General features: G+C 38.4%; 1 protein-coding gene across 4 annotated transcripts in view; it reads left to right on the top strand.

Moving 5' to 3' along the window:
* The window catches only part of runx1t1 (RUNX1 partner transcriptional co-repressor 1), a 58,545-nt gene extending 52,255 nt beyond the window's left edge, over positions 1-6,290 (top strand). For 2 of the 4 annotated variants that reach the window (XM_023412214.2, XM_023412213.2), the window contains exons 10-11: positions 769-959; positions 1,894-6,290. In XM_023412214.2, coding sequence (XP_023267982.1) covers positions 769-959; positions 1,894-2,214 — 512 coding nt within the window. In that variant the 3' untranslated portion in view covers positions 2,215-6,290. Of the gene's footprint in view, positions 1-726; positions 960-1,893 lie in introns of all 4 variants that reach the window. The other 2 variants (XM_023412212.2, XM_023412211.2) reach the window with 1 other exon arrangement.
* The last annotated feature ends 16,901 nt before the right edge of the window (positions 6,291-23,191 follow it).

The following is a 23,191-nucleotide window of genomic DNA, read 5'->3' as shown; positions in this document are numbered from 1 at the left end:
ATTAAAAGAAAAAATGTATACATTTAGTTTGCTCATCTTCAAATGAGATCATTCCAACTTTTTTTTCAATTAAAACATCACACATTGACCCATTTGACGAGCTACTGATTAAATAAGCCACAGTCACATAAGAATTTACTAATTAGATGGTGGTTGACAAATATGATTTCCTGAAGTAATTTAATGAAAGTAAAGAAACTCATGGGTCTTGTGATAATGTGCTCTGTATTATATATGTGCAACATTCAGATTCGATGTTCAGTCAGAAGTTGCTCTACGCTGAAAGCTGAAAGCTACAAACGACAACAGCCACAGTAGTTTTGTTTGCCATGTGAAATAATTTTCATCATCTCCAGATCTACAAAATATGTTTTTGCGCAGATTTTGTCCTCAGATAAAAATGAGTGAAAGCATCGGTTTTATGGCTACAATTTCTCTCCCCCAGATGTGTTACATATTTAGCAGATGAACCAGCCCTTGAAGGCACAATCTTAGATACCACTGCTTTCCAATTAAACTTTCAGAAAAGTGTTACTTTGTTTAAAATAGTGGACACACATTTTTAAAGTGACACATTAATTTTGAATGCTTTTCAGAAAGATCTAACTTTCTCTAACATGCTTATTCCCATGTAAAGTGTACATGAGTGACTATTTACATTTTGCAGTCTACTAATTGAAAATGAAGTCCCAACGACAGGGTGATATAATGCGAACTACATTGCAGGTTCGGGAGGCTTGACTTCCTCTGTCTCCACACTCTTTCCAGAAGAGGCAGTGAATGAGGTAAAGCGGCAGGCCATGTCAGAGCTGCAGAAGGCCGTGTCAGAGGCCGAGCGCAAGGCTCACGAGATGATTAGCAGCGAGCGGGCCAAGATGGAGCGCACGGTAGCCGAGGCCAAGCGGCAGGCGGCCGAGGATGCGCTCTCCATAATCAACCAGCAGGAAGACTCAAGCGAGGTTGGGACATACACACACACACACACACACACACACACACACACACACACACACACACGCACTTTAAAACTTCAAAAGGTGTAATTTTGAGTATACTTTTGATATCAGCTCATAACAAATCATTGTACGATATCTTTCAAATATTAAAGATGTTTCTGAGTATTTGCGGCTATAAAAACATTCCTGCAAATAGAGGTTATTTTATATTCAAGAGATGGAGCAAAATGATTCAAAACAAGGTTAATCAAGCATCGATTACCCTCGCTTTCCTGCTTCCTCTTAATTTTTTCCGACAGAGTAGCTAACATGTTTAGAAAGGTGCTACCAATTCAGCTGAGAGGAAAGGAGAGAAGGAGCTTTCATTTGCTAATCACCATTGGAGACCTTGACGTTTAATCAGTTAAGTGAGAGGGATATATGTCTCACATCTGATGTTAATTGCAGGAGTGATGTTTGTGTGAGAGGTGCCCCAGAGGAGAACTTTCAGAAGCTGTTTGTAACCTTGTTCTCCTGTTTCCTGTGTATATGTAGCGGCCCAGACATGCTCTCTCTGCGGTTTCTAAGATATATAAGAGGCCCTAAGTGCAATAAGAGATGGGTTTTTCATCTGTCTGTGGTTTGTTTTAAGCTTGTTGTAAAAGCAGAGGTTTGCTCTGTTAATGTGCAGACTGGTGCACTGATATCTGGTGCTAATCTTGGTGTCATGTTCGCTACTTCTCTGTTTGATGTGGCTGTCTGCCGTCATTCACCAACCCTGATTATCTTTTTGCGTGAATAGAACCACAAAATAAAACAAACAACAGTTCCTGATTACAGTTTTATCAGTTATCAGAGAAGTTTATCAGCTGAATGAGCCAACAGTCTGTGTGAGTGTGAATCCTGCTGCTGAATAATTTTTTTGTCTTAGTTAACTTTGTCTCTATCTGTCTGTCAGAGCTGCTGGAACTGTGGCCGCAAGGCTAGTGAGACATGCAGTGGCTGCAACACGGCGCGCTACTGCGGCTCCTTCTGCCAGCATAAAGACTGGGAGAAGCACCACCACGTCTGCGGTCAGACCCTCCAGGCCCAGCAGCAGCAGGCCAGCCAACAGCAGGGAGCCGTCCCTGGGTCAGAGACCCCTGCTCCCATCAGCTCATCGGCCTGCACCCCAAGCAGTGGGACTGGGAGTCCGGCTGCTACCCCGCCTGCTGCTACCCCTCGCTCATCCACCCCCAGCACCCCATCCTCCTCTGCCCTAGACGGCACACAACGCTAAGAGACTCGGATGGAGGCAAAAGGCCTCCCGGGCCTAACAGCCAGCCCTCAACCCCACAAACAGCATGACTGTCTACATTGCCTTGCAAAGATGCTAAGCCAACATGGCTAACAGAAAGAGATGGCAATGCTTCTGTCTATCTTGCAGCGTAGTCATAGAAGGAGGAGGAGGTCCATAATCAGGTCATATTGACTTGCCATGACTTTAAAGAAACACAAAGATATTCTTTGTTTTGAATGAATGAATTTAAATATTGACATCCTTTTATCGTTACACTTGCTATTCTTGTTGTCCGTTTGTCGTTGTGCCTGTTGTTGTTAATGTTGCTGTCATTGTAGCTTATCTTATTTTCTCCTGTAAATACAAGACTGAGACTGAGCAGAGATTGCCATGAACTCAAGACATGTATATCTGACCTCCCCCTTTTTTTATGTTTTTATTTTCCATCCTTGAATTAACGCTTATTTCCTTCCTGTACCTGGGACATGAGACTAATCAACCTCAAGAAGACATTTTAACAAACAGCATACCAAGGGAACATAACTATTTAGCAGAATGTCAGAAGCATTCTCTGTAAGGAAAGAAATTAGATTTAAATACTCTGAAAGACAAACTGACGGATGGATACATAAACAAATTTGCTGCCTGGAGAGGGGAGAGGGATGGACTGAATCTCTGGTCCACAGACTGCTATGAAATGGGCAGATGTGCAGCAGATTGCAAGCAGAGCCAGCTGTTCAACCAATGTTATTTCCCTCTCACTTGTAATAATATCCAGGTCAGTGGGCTGGGAAATACAAATCCGTCTCCCTGAAGGATGTAAAGGGAAGAATTCTTGGACAAGATACAAAACTTTGCCCACTGCACATGTGGAGGATGTACTGACTACAATTCACACGTGCATGCTTGGGGGGGGGGGGGCACAGGAAGTGAAGTTGTCATCCCACTGGTGAGACTGTCAAATCACCTGTACAGCAGAGCTGAAAACCTACAGTGTGGAAACTCACCCCAGACGCTCCCCTCCTGTCTCAACTCTGAAAAACATTTTCATCTTTCTTCATGTTCTTTTTCTATAGATGTCATGGTGTTTAAGACTTCTGTCCTGTGGTGTCATCAATGGTTATTTATTGTATATGTGTTGGACATTTGTGACAATGCATAGTACTTCAACCAGTCACAACTCTAAGTCCTTCATAACGCGCGCGCTCTCTCTCTCTCTCTCTCTCTCTCTCTCTCTCTCTCTCTCTCTCTCTCTCTCTCTCTCTCTCTCTCTCTCCAGCTGGTGCAAAAAGAGATAAAAAAAAGAAGTGTTATCTTTTTTTCCAGGCTGCTTTTCTATTCTGTGTGTAAGTGGTAGATCCCTCGTAGTTACTATAAGTTTTACTTCCCTTTGTCCTCAAGAAAAGACACAAGCTATATCTCAGAGCTGCTACTTGAGTCCGACCCAGATCTTTTCTGAGAACTAGCATGTTGCGTGGAATGCTAACCTAAATGTTTTGTACAAGGGACATACATACATGTATTTGCACTGTCACAGAGGTTATTTCGGCATGCTTCTTTTCAGCATACTTGTGTTGTCGGTATAGAGCCATAATTCATCAACCATTTTGTATGTAGTGATAGCATAATCTGTTTTTACATTTCTGGGGATGGGGGGAGGGGGGTTGGAAAAATGTAAAATCACCAAACCCACTCTTTTTTTCTTCTTAACATGCTATCAAAAGCAGCCATAATGTTTTGGTTTTTTTTTGAATAGTTACAGACAGTGCATGCACATTACTGAACGTTTGTTAAATATTTGTTATTTTTTAGAAAAACTGAAAAACAACCAAAAAAAAGTAAAAAAAAAATACAAAAAATATTCTAACAAACTAACTTTCCAAATGCAGAGGTGTAGAGTCCGATTGACAGCTTTAACACTGCAAAGCGCCAGGTAACACACAGTATTAACACAAGAGATAAACAAAAAAAAAAAAACACCAAAAACAGCCAAAGACTGACACCAAGGACCAAAATCCTGATTTAAACAACTTTTCAAAAGAGGTTTGTTCACACAAACGTTTGGTTATTTATTTCTGCAGGTTTTGTTCACATATTCATGGAACAAAACCAACTACAGTGTCATAAAATTATTTATTTTAATTTCCTCTGGAAACCGATAGCACTCATCTTGCATTGTGAAATGAGAAGGTGTGAATTAAACATAATGAACATTTCACAGCAGTGTTACATTGTAACTGGAGCAATAATAACTAATGTGACATGAACAGTAATAGCTTCTTTGACCATTTTTGAAGAAATTCTTGGGATATTTTTTGATCTTGTTTGTGCATTTTCTCATTACACAAATGTCAGATTAAGTGCCCATTTCAGCTTTAAGCAGTTACGTTCTTTATTCTTAAAGAGGTGAATGTGAGACTGGGCTTTCACACCAACGCCATTTACAGCGGTTTTATATTTATTTATATCAGAGTATGTCATTTTTTGGGGATAGATAATCAGTCACAGCTTTGTTGTAAACCTTCAATGTAAATCAAACAAACCTCTCATTCGCAGTAAGAGAGCACTTACCCTGACGCACACAAAGGCTCTTCACCCCAAACACCTTGGTGCTACACAGAAGCGCGTTACAAATTCTGACCTCAAGGATCAAGTGGAGGCCCTCAAAGGTTCTGGGCTGTTTTCTCCCTCTGTACTTCCTCATCTCTCCCTTCTTGTCTAAATAAAATACACACCTGCATTCTTGACTCTAAAGGGTTAAACAATCCAAAAAGGTGTCTGACACCCCACTCACGACTCCTCAGAAGCTGTGAAGAAATAGCCTAGCTGTTTTAACACTAGTGTATTTGAAAGTATACAACAAACAATGTGTGTGTTCATCATAATCAGGGCAAAACCTGGGTTAAAAAAAAAGGAAAAAAAAAGGAAGACAAACATTATCGCTCAATGATTCTTTGAGAAGCTCTATTTTTTTCTTTCTTCCCTCCTCTATGTGTGTTTTGCTACAAATTCCTCGGTGGCAAACAAGTCTCACTCTACCTCTTACAGCACGATAAGAGCATCAGTCGCGGCGCTGATACTGGTCTAGTCGAAACCAAATGGGCACAAGAGAACAGGAAAATAAAAAACCCAAAGTCGAAGCTCATACAGCTGCAAAACCATATCACTACTTGGTAACAATGCAGACCTCATAAATAAATGAAACATAAATGAATAGAAATGAGAAAAAAAAGTGAAAAAAAAACTTTTGTTATGTTCCTTTATGCCTGTGGCGTTTCTAGAGTACATCAAGAGTTTGAATTGTTTGAACAGATTTTAGAAAAAAATTGTGCTAATTTTAATGAAAAGTGTTGTCGATTCCTACTTCGATGACACAGGCTAAGGTCACAGATAAGAAATGTTGTTTCTCGCTCGCTCTTTTTTCTCCCCTGTTTCCCCTCCACCTTTTTCTCCTTTTCTCTTCTCCGTTGTGAAGACATGCTAAAGTGCTTGTCGACTTGTTCAGCTTGGTAAATTCAAAAGGGGGGATATACAAAAGAAAAAGCTTGTAAAAAAAATAAATACATAAATAAAAAGACTAAGGCTATGAATTTAGGCATGCCTGTTTTTCACAGTAGGGGGAAATATTTAAATTTCTTACTTAACAAAAAACATGGGGGGAAATGTGTGGGGCCAACACTGAACAGCAAAGGCCGTAGCATTAATCTTGGGGAGTGAGTTGAACTTCAGGGGTGGGAGGGTGTTTATTTTGCGTTCTCTTGAGAAAATTTATTGTGAAAAAAAGAGCTCAAATGATTTGAAGTTGTTGTGCAATACTTAATTGAGACATGAAAACCACAGGTTAGTGGTAGGCTGACACTGAGCGGTCTCTCCATCGCTTAGGGTCAGTGTCCTCTAGAGAGCTTTCCAGTCTACTATGTCAGAACTGTGGTTTCTTGTTGATTTTATTTCTTTTAGTTTCTTTTTTTTAATTCTTTTTTGGGCTGTAAACTATGGTCTGTCAGTCTGTGAAACTTTGCAGTATAATTCTGGTATTGTTGTTCTCTTTACGGTGTAATAAATATGTTAATACCTGCCTCAGAGACTTGAGACTCCTGTTCTTTCGTTACAGCAGCAGTATCCAAGATTAGCAACATTATCCAGATAAACATAACCATATCCAAAATTAAAGGGGAATTCTAGTGACAGTTCACATGTCACTAGAGCTACTGTTCATCCTGTTGATGTCATCCAGGTTGTCTTACATTTTTGGCAGAAATCCTGCATTACAAACTGGAGCTGTGGGGTTAGACAAAGAAATAGATATTTGGGTGAGCTGAGCAATGCTGTTGAGTTGCATTATGGGCAATGTAGGAGCCCAAACTAGAAATTAAGGATATTTTGTCAGGATATCTTGGCATCTGCTGCTTTGCCATAGGCTACTTGATTTTTAAAGCCAGCACCTTCAAAGTCGGACCAAAAAGCTAATTTGAAGTGGTAAAGGGCAGGATTATAAAGATGATGAAGTTGTTCCTCCAGACAAAAACAAAGCAGCACAGATTACAAATAAAAAACATTACAATTATAGATCACACACAGTTACCTACGTTTTCCAATGTGTGTTGAATACCAGCTGTGTGACCGTGATGGAAATGTGAAATAGGAAGAAAATATCTGCCAATACTGTCTGTTGTTCAGAACGTCCCAAATTCAGTTCACCCAAATATAGAATTGCTTTACACACACACAAGCCAGATGTCTTGCTTACTATATATTATACGAGTATAAATTTCAGACAAAAAACAGATCCAAAAGTGTAACATTACAGGGCAGTCCTGTATTGGACTGATGCCTGCTTAAAGCAAGTCACTTGTCACAAATTTTGTGCCTTACTATACGCTGATGCTTTTTGACATTTTTATGCCATACTATACTGCAACGTTTTTTGGCAATTTTATGTCTTACTATACTATATCGTTTTATTCCTTACCATACTATGACGTTTTTATGAACGTTTATGCCTTAATACACTATGACGTTTTTATCACCTTTTATACCTTAATATACTATGATGTTTTTTTGACACATTTGTGCCATACTATACTATGACGTTTTTTTGACATTTTTATTTCATAATTTATTTTGACATTTTTTGGCATTTTTATGTCTTACTTTACCATGTCGTTTTATTCCTCACCGTACTATGACGTTTTTATGACTTTTTATGCCTTAATACACTATCATGTTTTTATGAACTTTTATGCCTACAATACATTTTTAAGCCTTACTATACTATATAATTTTATTCCTTACCATGTGGTGACGTTTTTATCATTTTTTTTATACCTTAATGTACAATGATGTTTTTTTTATGTTTTATGCCATACTATACTATGACTTTTGTTGACATATTTATGCCATGATATATTTTGATGTTTTTTGGTATTTTTATGTCATCCTATACTATATCGTTTTGTTCCTTACCATACTATGACATATTTATGACGTTCTATGCCTTAATATATTATGATGTTTTTTTGATGTTTTATGCCATACTATATACTCTGATGTTTTTTGACATTTTTATGTCATAATATATTTTGACATTTTTTGGTATTTTTATGTCTTACTTTACCATATCGTTTTATTCCTCTCCATACTATGATGTTTTTATGACTTTTTATGCCTTAATACACTATCATGTTTTTATGAAATTTTATGCCATAATATATTTTTGACGTTGATTGGTATTTTTATGTCTTACTATACTATATTGTCTTATTCCTTACAATACGATGACGTTTTTATCACCTTTTATACCTTACTTTACTATGACGTTTTTTTGACATTTTTGTGCCATGCTATATTAGGACATTTTTGACATTTTTAAGCCTTACTATACTATGTCAATTTATTCCATACCAAAGTATGACATATTTATGACGTTTTATGCCTTAATATACTATGATGTTTTTTTGACATTTTATGCCATACTATACTTTGACGTTTTTTGAGATTTTTATGCCAAATTATACTATGACGTTTTTTGGCAATTTCATGCCTTACTATACTATATCGTTTTATTCCTTACCATATGGTGATGTTTTTATCATCTTTTACGCCTTAATATACAATGATGTTTTTTTGACATTTTATGCCATACTATGCCATACTCCTTACCATATGGTGACGTTTTTATCATATTTTACGCCTTAATATACAATGATGTTTTTTGATGTTTTATGCCATACTATACTATGACGTTTTTTGAGATTTTTGTGCCATATTATACTATGACGTTTTTTGGCAATTTTATGCCTTACTATACTATATCGTTTTATTCCTTACCATATGGTGACGTTTTTATCATCTTTTACGCCTTAATATACAATAATGTTTTTTTGATGTTTTATGCCATACTATACTATGACGTTTTTTGATATTTTTATGCCATGATATATTTTGACTTTTTTTGGTATTTTTATGTCTTACTATACTATATTGTTTTATTCCTTACTATACTATGACATATTTATGACGTTTTATGCCTTAATATACAATGATTTTTTTTTATGTTTTATGCCATACTATATGAGGACATTTCTTACATTTTTAAGCCTTGCTATACTATGTCAATTTATTCCTTACCATAATATGACGTTTTTATCACCTTTTATACCTCAATATACTATGATGTTTTATTTATTTTTTTTTTTTAAAGTATATTTTGCAGTGAAGGCCGTCCGATGGGGGACTCCAACCGTGGCCGACTGCAGTGAGGGCTGTGGCCTCTACACATGGGGCGCCTGCTTAGACCACTACGCCACAAGACGCCCCTATACTATGATGTTTTTTTGACGTTTTATGCCATACTATACTGTGACGTTTTTTTTTTGACATTTTTATGTCATAATATATTTTGACATATTTTGGCATTTTTATGCCTTACTATACTATATCATTTTATTCCTTACCATATGGTGACGTTTTTATCATATTTTACGCCTTAATATACAATGATGTTTTTTGATGTTTTATGCCATACTATACTATGATCTTTTTTGGAAATTTTTGTGCCATGATATATTTTGACTTTTTTGGTATCTTTATCTCATGCTATACTATATTGAGTTATTCCTTACCATACTATGATATATTAATGACGTTTTATGCCTTAATATACTATGAAGTTTTTTTGACGTTTTATTCCATACTATACTATGATGTTTTTTTGACATTTTTATGCCATGATATATTCTGACTTTTTTGGTATTTTTATCTCATACTATACTATATTGAGTTATTCCTTACCATAACATACTATGACATATTTATGACGTTTTATGCGTTAATATACTATGACGTTTTTTGAGATTTTTATGCCATATTATACTATGACGTTTTTTGGCAATTTTATGCCTTACTATACTATATCGTTTTATTCCTTACCATATGGTGACGTTTTTATCACCTTTTCGCCTTAATATACAATGATGTTTTTTTGATGTTTTATGCCATACTATACTATGACGTTTTTTGACATTTTTATGCCATATTATATTAGGACGTTTTTTGGTATTTTTATCTCTTACTATACTATATTGTTTTATTCCTTAACATACTATGACATATTTATGACGTTTTATGCCTTAATATACGATGATGTTTTTTTGACGTTTTATGCCATACTATACTATGATGTTTTTTGACATTTTTAAGCTTTACTCTACTTTGTTGATTTATTCCTAACCATACTATGACATATTTATGACGTTGTATGCCTTAATATACTATGATGTTTTTTGGTATTTTTATGTCTTACTATACTATATTGTTTTATTCCTTACCATTCCTTACCATACTATGACATATTTATGGCGTTTTATGCCTTAATATACTATGACGTTTTTTGACGTTTTATGCCATACTATACTATGACGTTTTTTGAGATTTTTATGCCATATTATACTATGACGTTTTTTGGCAATTTTATGCCTTAGTGTACTATATCGTTTTATTCCTTACCATATGGTGACGTTTTTATCACCTTTTCGCCTTAATATACAATGATTTTTTTTTGATGTTTTATGCCATACTATACTATGACGTTTTTTGATATTTTTATGCCATGATATACTTTGACGTTTTTTGGTATTTTTATGTCTAACTATACTATATCGTTTTATTCCTTACCATACTATGACATATTTATGACGTTTTATGCCTTAATATACTATGATGTTTTTTTGACGTTTTATGCCATACTATACTATGACGTTTTTTGACATTTTTATGCCATATTATATTAGGTCGTTTTTTGATTTTTTTGCTTACTATTGTTGATTTATTCCTAACCATACTATGACATATTTATGACGTTTTATGCCTTAATATACTATGATGTTTTTTTGATGTTTTATGCCATACTAAATGAGGACATTTTTTACATTTTTAAGCCTTGCTATACTATGTCAATTTATTCCTTACCATAGTATGACGTTTTTATCACCTTTTATGCCTTAATATACAATGATGTTTTTTTGATGTTTTATGCCATACTATACTATGACGTTTTTTGATATTTTTATGTCATGATATATTTTGATGTTTTTTGGTATTTTTATGTCTTACTATACTATATTGTTTTATTCCTTACCATTCCTTACCATACTATGACATATTTATGACGTTTTATGCCTTAATATACTATGACGTTTTTTGACGTTTAATGCCATACTATACTATGACGTTTTTTGATAATTTATGCCATGATATACTTTGACGTTTTTTGGTATTTTTATGTCTTACTATACTATATCGTTTTATTCCTTACCATACTATGACATATTTATGACGTTTTATGCCTTAATATACTATGATGTTTTTTTGAAATTTTATGCCATATTATATTATGACGTTTTTTGGTATTTTTATGTCTTACTATACTATATTGTTTTATTCCTTACCATACTATGACATATTTATGACGTTTTATGCCTTAATATACTATGACGTTTTTTGACATTTTATGCCATACTATACTATGACGATTTTTGAGATTTTTATTTTATACTATACTATGACATTTTTTTTGCAAATCTATGCCTTACATACTATGTGAGTTGATGTTCTACCATACTATGACATTTTCATGACTTTTTATGCCTTTTTTTATACTATCACATTTTTATGAGTTTTTACGCCTTACTATACTATGACATTTTTATGCCTTACTGTTATTGTCTCCTTATTACCAAACTAAAAAGGCTCAAACTGGAGAAAGGAATATATTAAAAGACGCCAGACACTCGTTGCCAACTTCAGAGTTTAATTTTCAACAAAGCAAAAATGTAAAGTATTTAACAAAGCTCAAGGAAACGAAAGAGGGGGTGGAGATCCCACCCAAAAAGACCAAAAGAAAGGGAGGCCACTGAGCCAGCCGTGCCATGGGCCATCGCATTCAGTTACTCGCCTCTAATCTGCCTACTCAAACTAACCTAAACCAAAACAATAACTGATATCTGAGTTACCAGTGATCTCCAACCCCATACCTAAGATTAAAAATAACAAAACACAATAAAATCCCAGCACTTTGACACAGGCTGGAGAACAAGGACCAGGCTGGTAGGAGATTCCCCTCCCCAGCGCTTGACAGGTAGATGGCAACTGTGACAGCAGGGGCTGCTCCGCTCCTCAGGTCCCTCTTTTAAATGTTAAGGAATAATTGACTGCAGGTGCACCTGGGGAGACAGGTAAAGAGAGAGAGTGGGAAAGAGCAAGGAAGAGAGCAACATAAAACTCCCCAACAGAGCCGCATGTAACACTTACTATGATGTTTTTATGCCTTACTAAACAATGACTTTTTATACCTAACTGTAATATAACTTTTTTTTTGGAAAACCATACTTGATCATAACAAACATATGTAAAAATAATAAATGTAAATGAAAATAAAGGAAACACAGTTATAAGAACATTTGTCTCTATTTCCTTCTTATAAAGGTGCTATCTAGGGTTGACATCATATGGGATGGACATCGTATCACCAGTCAGCTTTCTGCAGAGTTGGTCGAGTGAGGGATAAAAATCCTGACCACTTTAGCACCATATCCATTAAAAAGAATTTATTCAAATGTCATGAACCTGTTTGACTGGCTGTAAACTATTTTTATTGGCCATATGTACTAGATTCAAAATATAATTTCCATCTGCAAGTAGGCTCTTGATAGAGCAAAGACCACCCGCATTATTTAATAAATGAATACAGGTAGGAAAACTAAATGAGTGATACTGAGGGTGCATGGCAGCCTCAGGTGGCCAAGTACTGGAGCTCACAGTGATGTTTGAAAGAAGACAAACAGTAATCAGAACCAGCTAGACCCAGTTTGTGACCTAGGAAACAGTAATTACAGTTCCATTAATATATGTTTCCTGGGTATGTATAACTATTTGCTTATTGAGAAACAGACCAGCCTATCCATTGCTGACTCTAGTGTGAGATGGACTATATCAAGTCGCATCTTAGACACCCGAAGGCTGATTAGACATCCAGTAAAACAAACTTACCCTGTGCCTTAAAACATCACCAAGCATAGCTGAGAAGGCTAAATGAACTGTTGAAATAAAGGAGTAAAGATATGAGTCTTTGATGGAGCTATTTATACGCCGTTCTGACACCAGAACAATTAACCTCTTAACTAAACTCAAGTTTTTGCCTGACAAGATTGTGTTGGACCTGAAAGCCCTGGGATCAGCTGCTCCCTTTCAAACTGAATGACAGTGAAGTCATAAAGCAGCTTGTCAGCTCTAGAAGCTCTGCCTTTTCATGACCCTCCACCCCCCATCTTTATCTCTGTGTTGAACCACTTTGGAGTTGATAAAGCTCAGGGATGAGTTGGACTGCTGTGATATTCCTGCCACATTCTTCTACATAAAGTTCATTGTGACCAGGGCTCTTTTCTTCTCCCCCTCTCTCTCTCTCTCTTCCCTTGTCTTTTCTCACTCTCTCTTATCAAGCCAGGCAGAAGCAGACAGCGACTTGAATTAAGCGCTGGTCGGGGGGGAGCTGCTTGGAGCCGATAACAATACAAAATGGATTTTCTCAAACAGAGAAAAACAGCTGTCTCCATTATTTGAATGCTTCACCTTTCCCCGCTCCATTAATTGGCTCTTTGATCACAGGCAGAGGTGCACAGTGACTGATAAGAAATAGGTTATTAGTAAAGTAGCCTGGAGGACCGAGAGGCGGCCGGCCGTGCCGGGCTGCAGGAGATGAGATAAAGGCGTGGTAATGCCGGTGTGAGAGAGTGCCGGTGAGTGATAGGGCCGGGCCGACTGGCCTCTTGCTCCTGCTTGGCTCACGGGTGGTGGGAAAAAGAGCAGCAGCAGGACGAGGTGTGATATCGCAGCTAATGCAGGATTGTGATTCAGCTTGTGGGGGATAGAGCGTGGGATTTGATTCCATAACGGCTTGCTCCTTTAAGTGGTAGATCTGTCTCTCTCTCTCCCTTTCAGTCTGCCCCTGCCTCCCTCACCCATTCTTACAGTATCAAACTGTGTGACAGGAAATTTCCTCTGTGCTTTTCATATAGGCCTGATATGTGGTAAATGTTGGGCCTATGATAGCCCGCCAGGAGAAAAACTAGAAGGAGGGAGAAAATGACATTACCCCATCTAGGGCTTTTTAAAAGATGGGCGGCTCCTTTGATGTTGCGCTGAGTTAAATTCACTGCATTAAATCTGATGGAATTTTCACTATAAGCCTGTTTATGTATTTTTTCACATCCATGGACAAGGGACAATTTGCCACACTTCTCAGCAGAGGAAAGGAATCTTCAAGAAGTCACTATCTTGTAATCCTCTCTCTCTCTCTCTCTCTCTTCTCGCTCTCTTTCCCCCTCCCTCTCTTCAAGAAATAGGACCGGAGGGGACAAGCAGGGTATTTGTGTGTTGTAAAGCGTGGTAAGAAAAGAGGGGAAGTGTTGATATTAAATTACCGAACACAAGGTTATCTAGTTCCTGCACATGGCTAGGCTGCCCTGGGCCAAGGGTAATCTGCTAATAGCGTTCACACCGAATGACATTATTAAGGAACTGGGCCCATGTGTCAGATCTCTCTCTGCCTCTCTCTCTATCCGTCTCTCACTTTCTCACACAGGCAGACACACACAGGAAACAGTAGTGAGGAAAAGAAAAATAGCAAGAGATAGAAGGGGGCAGAGATGGATGAGGAGAGCTGAGGAATAGATAGAGGAAGTCGAGGAACCAGACTGAGAGGGGGACGGAGAGAAAGAGAGGAAGAGCGAGGAAGTCAGGGGTAAAGGAGATGAAGTTGAACTGCTTTCTTTTCATCAGTAGCATTTGTTAAAAATGGCCTGCAAATATCAAAGTTCCTTATGAATTATGACCCGGTGAAAGCAAATGACAAAACAATTGCAAATAGGGGCTCATGACCCACTAAACCACTTTGAATCCATCTTGATCAGAGGCGGGTCATGCATCAGAGCTGCATTAGGAGTAGTTTGTTAGTTAGTTAGTCCAACACATGAGGAAGGAGGGATACCATGCATCAGACACAAGCTTGCAATTACACCACAAACACTGTAGCTTGCTGAGTGAGGGAACGCCCTAACCTTATGTCTCCTCAGCAGTGCGGTAGAGTGTATTCAGCTGTGGCATATACAGGCCAAGGACAAAAGCCCATGCAGCTATCAATGTCAAGTAATGGCCTCCATACACTGCCCAGCAGGTGAGTGGAGAGAAAAATACACAAGGCTTCCATACGTCCCTGGGGGAAAGTGAAAATTCACCGGGAAGATTCAATAAAAAATAAATAAAAAAAGTAATCTTTTTCCTTTTCTTTACTCTCCACTCCCTCCCCCCTTCCATACCACCTCCTCCCATCTCACCCTTAGCCATGGCAGCATCCTGTAATGCACCATGCATTTGTTCTAGTTGAAACAGACACAGACACACATGCTTGTTCAATGTGGAGAAGTAAAGGGTGGTGAATTCAGATCACTTTTGGCTGTTAAAAACACTGTTACATACAACTGCTTCTTCCCTGCTTTTATTTTCACTTAACAGTACATATTGTCAATGGAAAATATCCTAGGGAATGTCCCATGTACTGCTAAAAATAAATCTTGCAGTTGTATTCTTTCACAATATCAGATGACAATCCATACGCTTCATTATTAAAAATAGCTCCAAAATCATGGAAAATGCTGCCCTTTCACGGAGCTTATTGTGGTGATTAAGGACTCTCCTTGACATTTTCAGATTCTCATCGAACTGTAGGCTACAGGATAAACAAGCTATTTAACTTCAAGAACTGGCAGACCATCAAATCACAAATAACTAGCACACAAATAATTTCTCACAGTGACTAACCTCTCAGTAAGTAAACATTTCTCTGAACCTCCATATTTGACATTGACTGCACGGGGTGAGCGAGGATATGTTTTCACTCCTGTGCATGTGTGTGTGTGTGTGTGTGTGTGTGTGTGTGTGTGTGTGTGTGTGTGTGTGTGCGCTTGTGTGTGGGGGTGAGTGTTTAAGTGCCAAAGTGAACATCTTGCTAGGACGTGAAGTCAGGAGGTCTCCCATGCAGGCAGCCAGTAGAGAGGAGGTGATTGATGGCTAATGAGAGCTGAATGAGGAGCTGAGGCCAAACACACTGTATACTGCCTACTGTGGCTTTAGCAAATGATGGATGACACACTGAGTTATAGTACCCACACATACACATGATACTGTTTGACGTTTATGTGGATGTGCTTCTGTGTGTGGTCTCTATGACAGTGTTGATGAAGGATGCATATAAACGTGGAAAGGTGTATTTACAGTTTTGGTATTTCTGTGATTGCTCCAAATGTGCCTCAGTGTGTGCCCCTCATTTACCAGGTAATACTATGAAAAACTCTGGCATCAGTTGTTTCCCATTTATCTTTATGGTAACTTTAGAGCACTTCTCTCTCGTGTTTTATTTTTTCTCTCAGACAATTCTGTTTCACTCTAAACCCACCGAGCCAAATCACATCCAAAAACAGTTTACCATGACACACAGTGGGACATCGCACTCCATCCGTCATCTCGAACCCCACTGTTTCCTGCTCAGTGGATCCCATCCCATACCATTCTACTACCACGCAGGCTTCTACTATAGACACCGCATGAAGCCTCGTATAAACCCTGCAGCATATGGATAGTTGGGAAATCCTTTTTTATCATCCAGGTTTGTTTGATCAGTGATGAATCGGTCTGTAGAAGGAGCGTGACCTTGACTAAGATGTTTTTGCATGTAAGTAAACATACAATCGATTAGGGCAGCAACTAACGATTATTAACATGATTGTTTACATTGTGTTTTTATCATGTTTATAGTTTAAGGTGATGTCTACTTATGTCTTTTTGTGTGATCAACAGTTTAAAACCCAAAGACATTCAGTTTACAATAATATAAAACATCAGGTTTTAGTGAGAAAGGAGCAAGCTTTTTAATTGATTAGTCATTTACATAGTTGCTGGTTAATTTTCAGTTATTTGACTAATTGTTTCAGCTGGACAAGTAATACCCTAAAGAAAGTTTTGTCAACATTTGTTTTCTCTGTCTGTGACCACTAGCAGTATTTCCTTTTAACTCCTGAAATTCTTCCGCATATTTAATCTTTCTGCCTGCCTTCTGAACAGAAATAAATAAACCTGTTCATTAGCGTGATGTACAAAGAATGGTAGTGTGTTTCACTGAAAAGTGCCTGCTGCTACAAATTGGTGAATTGAGCCTATTAGTCTTTCTGCCCTATTATTAAAGTTGAATACTTCAGGCTAAATCATACAGTTGAGCCATATATCAAAAAGTGAAAGTTACTCACTGATTGCCACATTGAAAAGTATGTGACTAGCAAATGTTTATAACGTATCGTTTCCAATCTTAAATGAAGCACCAAAGGAGGGTCATAAATCAGCAGGAACTATTTTTTGCACACAACACTCTTCTATCAATCTCTACCTCCTCTTTTTTATGTTTTATTTCTCTCTCTCTGTTTACAACTGCTATTATGCTTTCTTCTTTCACACTGACATAGGTCCATTCCTGTCTATCAAGAGGGACAGTAGAGCATGTGCCTCATGAAACTGCAGCAGCGCAACACCACACATTAGTACTGCTGTACAGACAGACAAGGAGACAGCATAAGCTCCTGATGAAATTTATGGCTCATCCCTGAGCATCCTTTACACCCCCTGGCCCCACTTCCATCCGCCCATCCCTGGTCCTCTGTCTCCCCCATCCTTCCTTATCCAGCACCCCCCACCCCCCCGCCTCCCCTTGGCTTCCCCAGCTGTTGTGCACCTGGATGTTGGCCTGGGAGAAGGATGGGAACGCACGCCATCCATCTCTCTGAGGGGGCATGTGAGGTATGTGTATGTCTTTGTGTGTGCAGTTGGGGGTTGCTGGAGCTTCCAGGAAGCAAAGGGGGGTGTGTTGTGGATAAAACTACATGACATAGCTTTGGGTTGGTGCTGCTGCATTAGAAATTTAATGGTTGACTTTAGTCCTAAATATATGTATTGACTTGGGGACATCATGACCATCAAGGGTAAGCTAGGATAAAATTTGCTAATGCGTGCAAAGAAGTTCTCCCCTCTGAGTCTGAGTGTGGGATCGATGACTGAATGAGGTGTGATTTAGTATCATAAATAATCTGCATGGCTTGACCAGCACACATCCAAAACTTAGTGAACATGAGTCATCTCAATAAATAACGCAGTGGGCCCATCTATGTAGTTTGTAATTGGTGGGACATGTTCTCACCTTTCAGGGGTAGATTTGTTTACACAGGTGACAATAGTTTTGATGTAGCATCAAAAGGATGATAATGTGGAGGTACAATTTTTCTTGACAATAAATTATTTGCTGTATTCCACGCGAAAATACATCACAGTCTAACTGAATCAAATTCAGTAAAAAGTAGGTAAGTAGGCCTAACTGTATTTTTTTCCAAGTTTGTCTTATTAGTCTCCTGATGTCCTGATGAGAAATGCATTAACGATACCTACATGACTGACTCTAAATTTTGCTCCAGAGTGCTATTTTACTTGCTGTGTTTGTCCTGATTGTCAGAAAAAAAAGTTTGCATATTAATGAGTTGACAAAAGTTGAGGAAAGCATGACAGGGCCAATGGAATATTTATAGTGGAGCACTTCATAAGCTTCTCCCTGTGGACGATATAAAATGAATTTATTCCGATGTTATGTATTAATAAAAACGTTAAAGTGTGGTAGAAACACCACAGGCACGTCAAACCATCATCTTGATTAAAAGCTATTTATTGGAGAACCGTTTGTAAGTGAAATCAATTTTTCATTCTAAATGTCACATTTTCTGAGTTTTGCAATGCAGATTGGCTTGAGATATTTTGTTGAAATATACATGGGACTTCTTTGCTCTCCCATGGCACACAAATTTGATTGGTGTGATAGGGTGGGAAGATTGATGAAGATTATCCAGGGTCGGTTGTCAAGGGACCGAGGGAGGTTGCAACATTGTTCTATATCTATGTGAAATATCTCAGATTGGAAATGGCACCTCCCATAAGGATTCAAATCCAGACACAATCCTCTTCTAATAAACAAACTGCACACAAACGGAGACACACACGTACACATACAACAGACCGTAGTTACCATGAAGTAACTATATAAATTTTAATTAAATACAGTTTGAACAAACAAAATGAGAGAACATATTACACTATAAATCACTCCTACTACTTCCTACGACTAATGTTTAAGCAATATGAAGCAATATTTCAGGTATACGTATTGAATCAAATGACTGCCAATTCCACTGAGAGTCAGCAAGCAATTTTCCACATTGTTTTGATTTGCCGGTCTGTACAGTTGAGTTGCTGATTAAAAAAACATCCACTGTGGTGGTGAAAGTCAAACATCTAGTGGGCCAAAGAGACTTGGATATTTTTCTCCGGAGATGTAAAACCAAACCAGGGATAAGTGAATGTTGGACTTGCATTTGATAGAGGAAAGCAAGAAAATGGAATCCTGTGACTGAATGGGTGAGCAGTGTTAGCTGTTTGCAACTTAATAGGGCCATGTAGAAGGTGCTTAAGTGTTTTTATACAGTGGGAAATCGAGTCAAAGTGAGTAACTGTTAATTTATGTGGGCTGCATGTGTTCTGTATGGGCTATGTGCTGTTTTTTGTGGTGTGCAATACAATGGCAGCTCGCTTGAAGGTCTAAGAAAATTTTCTATGAGAAGACGAATAAATTCCTTGATCACTTAATGTCTTTGTCTACATACATATACATACAATACATTAGGATTTGTCGGTAGGATTTGTGCTCTGTAGTGCCAAAAGGTTGCTCAAAGATTAAAAGATCGTCGCTGCTACAGATGTCCCACTAAACCACCAGTAGAGCAAAATCAAATACTTTGTTGGCCACACCTCTGGCCTCTGTTTGGCCACAACTAACCCTTCCCTCCCTTCACACTCTCGGTCAGCAAGGTGTTACAAAGCCCAGTGAAAACGGACACTAAACACACAACAAGAAGCATAACTGAACAAAAAGCAATCAAACGCAATCCATCCACAACCATTAGCCCATGCTGGCATTGCCGTGATATGCGCTACAGCAAAGCTGGCAGTAAGCAAGCTAGCAGTAGCAACATTTGCCGAACATTTTCAGAATTTGTGTTACAGCAAGTTAGCTAACGTTATTATGTCTTCTGTAGCTGGTCACTAATGAAAATAGACATGTAACATTATGCAGCCATCAAGTTACTTACACATGGAGGAGAAGAAGGCCAGGTTTGAGTTAAACTGGAGCTCTTTAACAGCTCCTAAGTCTCTACATCTCGGTAAAGCCAGACCAGTATTGGCTCCGCGATCGGTCTGGGAAAGAAATTCGGCCTCATACTTATCTGCTGGGATTGACTACACGAATAACACTGATGGAGCTGGTAAAAACTTAAAAAACTTTATGGATGTTTTGACAGGCCACCGACTGACCGGGATTTTAACTGGTAGTTCCCATCGCCAGTCCACCTGGTCTTATCTCTTTCTTTGTTGCAGTCCCTTTTAGTCGAAAACATGGCCGCTTCAGTGGAGGAAATTCTTGACAAAAAGGCTAAAGCTGACAGAGGCAGTGTAGCTAGTTTTTCTGAGTAGCAATGGGGCCAAGGGTCTAAATTAGAGTTATAGTTTTTCTTTTGCAAAGGAGCTACAGAGCTTCTATCTTATTAGCAACCAAAGGCACAGACATGTGATATCTAATATGCTCAAAAAAAAGAAGTTAATACGAGCCTAATTTGTCTGTCTACTGCTACTCAGAACTCCACAGTGTCTCCAGTCGCTCGGTTACTGTCTGCACCATTTGTCCAGCTATAAATTACTAAACTTTGTTAGCCTGTGCTTCAAGTTCCTTCTAATGAGACTTACACAATACCCCTGCCAATTCAAAGAACTTTCCCTCGCTCACACACACACGAGAGAACTTTCCTCCAAAGGTAATATCCAGAGAATTAGGTGGATTAGATCCCAGTGAATCATGATCCCAACTCATCTCCTTCATAGAGAGGTGGGACTCCATCTGTTGTGGGCTGCATTAGGTCAAACAGCAACTGACAGACCATCATCAGACCTTCCCCTCTGTCTCTTTCTTTCCTCTGACATCTTGAATTCATCTTTCTTTGCTGCTCATCTTTCTCACCCGTTCTCTCTCTGCTCCAACATCTTGTATTCATCATTTCATCTGTTGCTTTCTTTTCTGCTATCACTCTTTGTCCAATGGCATCTTGCATTTATCAATCTATCCCTTACTCTTCTAACATGTTGGGCTCATCTATCCTCCATCGCTTCATTGCTCTGTCTCCCTCTCTCTCAGATCTACAACAAATGTTTGACCGAGTTGTTCCACACTGTATTATTCAGCGCTGTGTGTGAGCCGGCGTCATCAGACATGTATGCCTGACATGATGCATTGGCTCTGTTTAATTATAGAGATGCTGAATAAATATTTACAGATGGTCGATCTGTCTTCTCCCGACCAGGCCCACGAGTGTGATTTATGAACCGTCAGTTAATGCGGAAAAAACGACTGTCATTGTTTCTGTATGGAGGCTGGATATTATGCACTACATGTATTATAACCAGCTCCATGGTATTTCATGTCTTAGACACTGTTGTGTTAATATACAAGTAGCTGCTACCACGGGTCTAGATGGAATTTGTACAGACTTTAAACAGGTTCTTGAGACTGTATTAACCCATAAAGGTATTCTTCAATAGCTGTCAGGTCTTGTCAGATATGGTGGATTCCAGCAATGGCAGAAGAGTAAATGGAATATATTAATGTTTTAAAACTGTGGCCTGAAATAACTCGACTAGACCTGGTATGGATTCTGCTCTCACCTGAACTGACCTCTACAACTACAACATAATATCCAAAGAGTCATTTTAACCCTGTTATTTTAAAATGGCCTGGCCTTATTAGTGAAGTAAGAGCCATTTGTAGATTCTAGGCTGGCTCCCAAAAAGCTGATTACAGGCAAGAGCTGGGCATTAACAACCAACTTTAACATCAAACATTACAACATCAGATGTTACATTCAAAATATACTTCAATTAATGCAATATTCACACAAACAAATAAATAGTGCTCCAATTTAGAGAGGGAAATGATGAATAAAATTAAACCTGACCTAATTCGAGCCGGAGGGAATTAGATCCTGAATCAAGCCAAACCCAAGGAGTCAGGCTAATCGGGTTTGGGCTGAGATTCAAAGCTCTAGATTAGCAACCCCTGGATCCAAAGCAGTCTATTACTGACGTGGGCGGCTGTGTGGAAACAGAGGAGCTGCAAGGCTAGTTATGATGAACTACTGGCACACAAATACTGTGCCTTTACATGTAATATGCTTAAAGAACTTTCTTATGGTATGTAACATGACTTGTAGCCAGTGGGTAGTTAAAGCATGGTTGCTCTTATGCCACTTTTACTCAGTGACTTTTTATAAGCAGATAAGTGAATGTACAATGTAATTTTGCATAGAAATCATTAGGGACAGGAAATCAAACGTGAAGGAAACCTCAATAGCATGGTTATACATTAACACCTCAACTGTTACCATCCATATTTTAATAAATGCTGAGTTTTTCCTTGTAGTATCTCTTCAAACTATAGGCAAACATTTCCATTAGTAGCTTAATTCACATGCCAAAGAATTTTTTCAAGCACCAAAACTGGTGTCCCAAATACTCTCAAAATTGCATCCTGATGTAGTCCAGCTTTAGATTTTATGAGTGACATTTATGTGAGCTCTGAGGTGCAGTGAGTTGTACTGGCTGTGTTGTGCATGATTTCTACCTTAGCTGCTGGGAGAGAAATACAGTAAAAACACATTAAGCATTTCACTTTGAAACTCACTGGAGGGCTGCAATGTTTCCTAATGCTCTCGTTTTTACTGCGCACAAGAGTGTCTCTGTGTGTGTGCATGTGTATATAACTATGCATGTAACTGTGTGTTCTCATGTGTGCGTGCGTGTATGTGTGTGTTAGTGCACTAGCCTGCCTGCTGGTTCTCCACAGCCATCTGGTATCTGGTCAGTCTAGCGAGCCTCTGGAGGGCACCTGGCCAGCAGCTTGCTCACCTGGCTCTGCTAGCCCCTGCCAACCACCACACCTGGCCTGGCCAGCACACAGGGAAAGGGAACAGATTGCACAGCGCAGTCAAAAGCAGTCCTACATTTCAGCATGAAATAAAGCAGTGATACAGGATATACAGTATATGCTATCAGTTAAGTGTTACAGAAGTTGCAAGTATATGATATGCATGATGATATTTTAGGTACTATGCCAGAGATGGATTTACTACACCAAGTGTTAATATTCAAATATTAGTCACCGATTTCAGTGCTTAAGGAAACAGCACTTCACAAACCATTTGTTAGGAAAAGAGATTCTCAACATACTCATATA

Source organism: Seriola lalandi, unplaced genomic scaffold, assembly GCF_002814215.2.
Source record: "Seriola lalandi dorsalis isolate HSWRI2012SDOR001 ecotype SW California unplaced genomic scaffold, Sedor1 jcf7180002054476, whole genome shotgun sequence".
Classification (NCBI taxonomy): Eukaryota; Metazoa; Chordata; class Actinopteri; order Carangiformes; family Carangidae; genus Seriola; species Seriola lalandi.
This window is presented reverse-complemented; position numbering and strand designations above follow the sequence as displayed.